This window comes from Penaeus vannamei, chromosome 2 (assembly GCF_042767895.1).
Source record: "Penaeus vannamei isolate JL-2024 chromosome 2, ASM4276789v1, whole genome shotgun sequence".
NCBI classification, from domain to species: Eukaryota; Metazoa; Arthropoda; class Malacostraca; order Decapoda; family Penaeidae; genus Penaeus; species Penaeus vannamei.
The window spans coordinates 50,561,366-50,568,865 of record NC_091550.1 but is presented as its reverse complement, the minus strand read 5'-3'; the positions used below and the strand labels follow the sequence as shown (position 1 = coordinate 50,568,865).

The following is a 7,500-nucleotide window of genomic DNA, read 5'->3' as shown; positions in this document are numbered from 1 at the left end:
ACCTCCTCATCTCCACCGCGTCAACATGTTCAACAAGGTGCTCTTCCGTCGGATTATTGCTTCTAGGAAGTCGAATGGACTGTGAATTGTGATTTTCATAATGTGAAGTAGCAGTATACTAGAAAACGATGTTTTTCTTCCACTGTGGTACTTGGTAACAAACTTATTTCCTTCCGACAGGGTGTCTTGGTGCTAGCTTTGGTGGGCGTGGCTCTGGCCGCCCCTTCGGATCCATACCACCAGCCTTCCTACAAGGAGGTAGGTCGTCAATATATATTGAATGAAAAGGTGTTTTCCTACTGTCGATTTTAGTTCCTATATGAATTAACCATTAACATAATCCCGAAAGGAGCCGAAGCCGTACCAGTTCGCCTACGGAGTCAAGGATGAATACGCCGGCACCGACTTCGGCCAGAGCGAGGAGTCCGACGGCAAAGCCGTCAAGGGATCCTACACTGTCCAGCTTCCCGACGGCCGCAAGCAGACGGTGAGTGTGGCAGCTGCTCTCGCTATATACTATTTTAATGATGAACGATTGGCTTATTTTCCTCGATCTGCGAACGATACCATATATCTCTTCTGCAGGTGAACTACGTGGCTGACCACTACAACGGCTACCAGGCTGAGGTCAGCTACTACGGCGAGGCTCAGTATCCCCACCAGTACGGTCCCCCCGTCACCTTCAAGCCCCAGGCCTACCACCCCCAGCCTTCCTACAAGCCACAGCCTTCATACCACTAAATATCTCATGAATGAAAATAAATCCAGTCAATCACTTTTGAGCTACTCTATGTAAATTATCATTAAAAGTAAATCATTAAAAATTGTTTATTACATACCTATAAACAATTGCAATATAAAATACATAAAAATACAGCTGATGTAATAACAGATTCACATTGGAAATCGACAATACTTACACAGATCGCTAGTCGTTCATGAATTCTACTTCTCAAATTAAATGGCAAACTCAACAAATGCTCTTATTGACAAATGGAAAATTATCTAAATGTCCAATCTCGTAATTTGAAAACATTCTCTTCTATTATTACTGATATTAAGAGTTACGATTTCTAACTACAAAAACGGCCTGAATCACAAACTGAATTCGTTATGTTAAGCCAGAAATAAACAAAGAGGCACTGATGACATTTATTTCTCTATTTTTGTAGATTTCAACGCTGTGATTAGCGAAAAGATAACATATATATTCTAATGTTCAATTCTGAAATCAGTTGCATAATGTCTAGGCTGTAATATAATTATTAGTTCTGAGTTTGAGTAACCTTCTTGGTTTTCTTAAATAAATTGGGAATTATATAAGATGTACAGTTGTGTCGACTTACGACCTATTCAACTTGCAACTGATCAACTTCATAATGGTCATAACAGTAGTGATGAGAAAATGGTGATGAAATATGACTTTAAGATGACTACAATACCGATACACAATATAATATACTTACGGAAATTTAACATAGACCGCCTTACAACCAAGTCGGCTTATGACCGGTCTGTAATAACCATGTGTGTATGTGTACGCTATTTGTGAATCTCAATGTGTGTGCGTGTATATATATGCATATATCATATATGTATAGATAGATATAGATAGATATATAGATATACATTTGCACATATATATGCATATATATATATATATATATATATATATATATATATATATATATATATATATATATATATATAGAATATATATATATACATATAACATATATATAATATATATATACATATATATAATATATAATATATATATATATATATATATATATATATATATATATATATATGTATATATATGCATATATATAAATATGTATATATATATGTATATATGCATATACATATGTGTATATGTGTACATGTATATATGTATATGTATTTGTATATATGATTGTGCTTCTCTATATATAATTCTATATACATACACACAAGTATATAAATATATATACATACGCCTATACATACATACATCTATATATATGTATATATGTTTATACACAGACACACACACATATATACATATACTTAAATATATATAGATATACATACATCATATATACATATATAAAATGTGTGTTTGTATATGTGTCCATAGGTGTGTCTCCTTGTATGTGTGCATATTTGTGTGTACATGTGTATATGCGTGTGTGTGTGAGAGTGTTTGTGTAAGTGTCTGCGCGCGAGCCATAATCATATCATGATATTGTTGGTGAATCCATGCGTATTACGACACGTAGAAACAACGAAGAAAATGAATATAAACTGATAAGGTACTTTTTTCTTTCGGTGAAAGGGAAATCGTATTTCTTTATGAAAAGATGGCAACACGATTTTGTTTATTCATAAATCTTATCAAACCTTATGCTTCAGTGAACAGCCTTCTTTGGAAATCCGTTCCTCTTGGCTTTTCTATGTCTATACAAGCACGTGTCTGGCGGCCGCTGGTCTCAGGGTCACGCATCACACTCACTATAAAGGTAATGGGGAGCCGTCACTCCGACATCACAACCTCCTCATCTCCACCGCGTCAACATGTTCAACAAGGTGCTCTTCCGTCGAAGGATCAAAGCGTCTATCAAGTCGAATGGACTGTGAATTGTGATTTTCATAATGTGAAGTAGCAGTATACTAGAAAACGATGTTTTTCTTCCACTGTGGTGCTTGGTAACAAACTTATTTCCTTCCGACAGGGTGTCTTGGTGCTAGCTTTGGTGGGCGTGGCTCTGGCCGCCCCTTCGGATCCATACCACCAGCCTTCCTACAAGGAGGTACGTCGTCAATATATATTGAATGAAAAGGTGTTTTCCTACTGTCGATTTTAGTTTCTATATGAATTAACCATTAACATAATCCCGAAAGGAGCCGAAGCCGTACCAGTTCGCCTACGGAGTCAAGGATGAATACGCCGGCACCGACTTCGGTCAGAGCGAGGAGTCCGACGGCAAAGCTGTCAAGGGATCCTACACTAACCAGCTTCCCGACGGCCACAAGCAGACGGTAAGTGTGGCAGCTGCTCTCGCTATATACTATTTTAATGATGAACGATTGGCATATTTTTCTCAATCTGCTAACGATACCATATATCACTTCTGCAGGTGAACTACGTGGCTGACCACTACAACGGCTACCAGGCTGAGGTCAGCTACTACGGCGAGGCTCAGTACCCCCACGAGTACGGTCCCCCCATCACCTTCAAGCCCCAGGCCTACCACCCCCAGCCTTCCTACAAGCCACAGCCTTCATACCATTAAAAATCCATTACCATGTCAAATAACTTAAGTCATTGTAGTTTTGAACATAATATAAACGATATATTAAAAATATATAAAAAAGTACGGTTTATCAAATACCTAAACATATTTGCCCCCCCCCCTAAAAAAAAAAAAAAATCAAACGTATGAATTATATAAACAATCGATTTACAAAACCCAATATCACAATAAAAATACTCTCCCAAGATAAATGGAGCAGTTGATGTGACAACAAAGCATTGTGCCCAATGCCCAATATTCCTTCTTTTTAAATATCGTTACTGTATACTCCATGGCTGATTCCTAAGAATATGTTCCATCTACAATAAGCGGTGGATGGTATTCATAAGATATTTACTTCTCTGGCGGTTAAGTTGACCGAGGAACAAACACGCATAATGCCATCGTGATCAGAGGTTTGGTAACAAGACCATAGTCTACACCAGTGTTGTCCAAACACTTTAGCGTATTGTAACCTTTATTACCTTTTTGTACTGTTACGTACACACACACCCCAGTACACCATGGCTAAACAAATGGTTTCATTTAGGCTAATGCAGATCATATACTAATTATGAGAAAACTGCATTGCAGGAGTGTTGGTCAATAAATTGGAATTTAATACACGGATAAAAAAAGATTTCATAACAAAATGATTGTAAAATACATAACTTAATGTGAGGTGTGTGTGTGTTCCTTGTTTGTTCAAGTACCCTTATAGCTGTGTACCCCCAGGGGTACGCAGACCCCAGTTTAGACAACACTGGTCTACACCATTATGTAATATCTGAGTCCTCAAAACCCCCGCGAATTGTCGAGATGACATTAACATTCATACGGGTATACATACGTATTTCGTGGGTTTTGCCTACTAAAAAGGCATCGAATTTGACCACTATGTATAATTTTTGTCAATAGTTTTATCGTCTGCCTCAGTTCGGATCACACGTACACACGTATGCATAGCCAAAACGCGTTTACACATCCAAATAAACACAAGCACACGCGTGCGAGCGTGTGCGTGCGTGTGTGTGTATAATATATATATGTATGTATATATATATATTTGTATATATTAATATATATTTGTATATATAAATATATTTCTATATATAAATGTATATTTGTATATATAAATATATATTTGTATATATAAATATATATCATATATAAATACAAATATATTTACATATAAACATTTATTTATACATATATGCATATATATACACTCACCCACATATATAAAATATATAAGTATATTTTAAATGGCTTTGTCGTTTACCTCAGTTCGGCTCACACGTACGCACGCACAGCTGTATTGTTAAAACGCGCACACACACTAATAAACAAACACACATGAACAAGCGTGTGTGTTTATGAGTATGTATATGTATATATAATATAATATACGTATATATATATAAAATTATATAATATACGAATATGTATATCTATACATATAATATATGTATATGTATATATATACATATAATATACGTAAATGTATATATATGCATACATATATGTATATATGCACATTCTATGCATATATATATATATATATATATATATATATATATATATATATATATATACACACACACATACGTATATATGTATATTTATGCGCATATGCATATCAAAACTTATGCTTCAGTAAACATCCTTGGAAATATCTCCTTTCCCAGATTAAGTCGAAATTCGTTCCTCTTGGATTTTCTATGTCTATACAAGCACGTGTCTGGCGGCCGCTGGTCTCAGGGTCACGCATCACACTCACTATAAAGGTAATGGGGAGCCGTCACTCCGACATCACAACCTCCTCATCTCCACCGCGTCAACATGTTCAACAAGGTGCTCTTCCGTCGAAGGATCAAAGCGTCTATCAAGTCGAATGGACTGTGAATTGTGATTTTCATAATGTGAACTAGCAGTATACTAGAAAACGATGTTTTTCTTCCACTGTGGTGCTTGGTAACAAACTTATTTCCTTCCGACAGGGTGTCTTGGTGCTAGCTTTGGTGGGCGTGGCTCTGGCCGCCCCTTCGGATCCATACCACCAGCCTTCCTACAAGGAGGTAGGTCGTCAATATATATTGAATGAAAAGGTGTTTTCCTACTGTCGATTTTAGTTCCTATATGAATTAACCATTTACAAAATCCCGAAAGGAGCCGAAGCCGTACCAGTTCGCCTACGGAGTCAAGGATGAATACGCCGGCACCGACTTCGGTCAGAGCGAGGAGTCCGACGGCAAAGCCGTCAAGGGATCCTACACTGTCCAGCTTCCCGACGGCCGCAAGCAGACGGTGAGTGTGGCAGCTGCTCTCGCTATATACTATTTTAATGATGGACGATTGGCATATTTTCCTGGATCTGCGAACGATACCATATATCTCTTCTGCAGGTGAACTACGTGGCTGACCACTACAACGGCTACCAGGCTGAGGTCAGCTACTACGGCGAGGCTCAGTACCCCCACCAGTACGGTCCCGCCATCACCTTCAAGCCCCAGGCCTACCACCCCCAGCCTTCCTACAAGCCACAGCCTTCATACCACTAAATATCTCATGAATGAAAATAAATCCATTCAATCACTTTTGAGCTACTCCATGTAAATTATCATTAAAAGTAAACCATTAAAAATTGTTTATTACATACCTAAAAACAATTGCGATATAAAATACATAAAAATGCAGCTGATGTAATAACAGATTCACATTGGAAATCGACAATACTTACACAGATCGCTAGTCGTTCATGAATTCTACTTGTCAGAAAGAAATTAAATGGCAAACTCAACAAATGCTCTTATTGACAAATGGAAAATTATCTAAATTATCATATGTCCAATCTAGTAAATTGAAAACATTCTCTTGTATTATTACTGGTATTAAGAGTTACGATTTCTAACTACAAAAACGGCCTGAATCACAAACTGAATTTGTTAGGTTAAGCCAGAAATAAACAAAGGCACTGATGACATTTTTTCTCTACTATTTTTGTAGATTTCAACGCTGTGATTAGCGAAAAGATAACATAAAAGATAACAGTACCCTTCTTGGTTTTCTAAAGTAAATTAGCAGTTATATAAGATGTACAGTTGTGTCGACTTACGACCTATTCAACTTGCAACTGATCAACTTCACGACCACCCAAAACTAATACTGTATGTCTGGCCATGACAGTACAAAGAGTGGTGACACAATGGTCATAACAGTAGTGATGAGAAAATGGTGATAAAATATGACTTAAATCTGATTATTTGAATAATGAGCTAAGAAAATGTTTATAAAATATGACTTTAAGATGACTACAATGCCGATACACAATATAATATACTTACGGAAATTTAACATAGACCGCCTTACAACCAAATCGGCTTATGACCGGTCTGTAATAACCATGTGTGCATGTGTACGCTATTTGTGAATGTGAATGTGTGCGTATATATATATATATATATATATATATATATATATATATATATATATATATATATATATATATATATGCATATATCATATATATATATATATACATACATTATATATATATATATATATATATATATATATATATATATATATATATATATATAAGTATATATGCATATACATGTGTATGTGTATATGTATATATCTAAATGTATTTGTATATATGCGTGTGCTTCTCTATATATAATTCTATATACATACACACATATGTATATAATTATATATATACATACGCCTATACATACATACATCTATATATATGTATATATGTTTATACATAGACACACACATATACATATACTTAAATATATACACACATACATACATTATATGTACATATATATAATGTGTGTTTGTATATGTGTGTCCATAGGTGTGTCTCCTTGTATATGTGCATATTTGTGTGTACATATGTGTATATGCGTGTGTGTGAGAGAGTGTTTGTGTGAGTGTCTGCGCGCGAGCCATAATCATATCATGATATTGTTGGTGAATCCATGCGTATTACGACACGTAGAAACAACGAAGAATATAAATATAAACTGATAAGGTACTTTTTTCTTTAGGTGAAAGGGAAATCGTATTTCTTTATGAAAAGATTACAACACGATTTTGTTTATTCATAAATCTTATCAAACCTTATGCTTCAGTGAACAGCCTTCTTTGGAAATCCGTTCCTCTTGGCTTTTCTATGTCTATACAAGCACGTGTCTGGCGGCCGCTGGTC

General features: G+C 35.7%; 3 protein-coding genes across 3 annotated transcripts in view; all 3 read left to right on the top strand.

Annotated features, from left to right (window-relative positions):
* LOC113819125 (cuticle protein 7-like) overlaps positions 1-805 on the top strand; it is an 809-nt gene extending 4 nt beyond the window's left edge. The window contains exons 1-4 of the mRNA XM_027371363.2: positions 1-37; positions 181-258; positions 350-487; positions 586-805. The exon at positions 1-37 is cut by the window's left edge and continues 4 nt beyond it. Coding sequence (XP_027227164.2) covers positions 26-37; positions 181-258; positions 350-487; positions 586-741 — 384 coding nt within the window. The 5' untranslated portion in view covers positions 1-25 and the 3' untranslated portion in view covers positions 742-805. The remainder of the gene's footprint in view (positions 38-180; positions 259-349; positions 488-585) is intronic.
* A 1,702-nt stretch (positions 806-2,507) lies between these two features.
* Positions 2,508-3,278, top strand: LOC113830258 (cuticle protein 7-like). The gene is made up of 4 exons (XM_070137184.1): positions 2,508-2,618; positions 2,718-2,795; positions 2,887-3,024; positions 3,123-3,278. The coding sequence occupies exons 1-4, from the start codon at positions 2,508-2,510 to the stop codon at positions 3,276-3,278; spliced, it is 483 nt and encodes a 160-aa protein (XP_069993285.1).
* A 1,813-nt stretch (positions 3,279-5,091) lies between these two features.
* Positions 5,092-5,922, top strand: LOC113830273 (cuticle protein 7-like). The gene is made up of 4 exons (XM_027383481.2): positions 5,092-5,132; positions 5,279-5,356; positions 5,448-5,585; positions 5,684-5,922. The coding sequence occupies exons 1-4, from the start codon at positions 5,121-5,123 to the stop codon at positions 5,837-5,839; spliced, it is 384 nt and encodes a 127-aa protein (XP_027239282.2). The 5' UTR covers positions 5,092-5,120; the 3' UTR covers positions 5,840-5,922.
* The last annotated feature ends 1,578 nt before the right edge of the window (positions 5,923-7,500 follow it).

Bases quoted from the DNA above. Each gene is read 5' to 3' on its own strand.
- LOC113830258 (XM_070137184.1), top strand. From the start codon at position 2,508: ATGGGGAGCCGTCACTCCGACATCACAACCTCCTCATCTCCACCGCGT. The intron at 2,796-2,886 runs GTACGTCGTCAA...TAATCCCGAAAG, and splicing joins ACCAGCCTTCCTACAAGGAG to GAGCCGAAGCCGTACCAGTT. The intron at 3,025-3,122 runs GTAAGTGTGGCA...TCACTTCTGCAG, and splicing joins CCGACGGCCACAAGCAGACG to GTGAACTACGTGGCTGACCA.
- LOC113830273 (XM_027383481.2), top strand. The intron at 5,357-5,447 runs GTAGGTCGTCAA...AAATCCCGAAAG, and splicing joins ACCAGCCTTCCTACAAGGAG to GAGCCGAAGCCGTACCAGTT. The intron at 5,586-5,683 runs GTGAGTGTGGCA...TCTCTTCTGCAG, and splicing joins CCGACGGCCGCAAGCAGACG to GTGAACTACGTGGCTGACCA.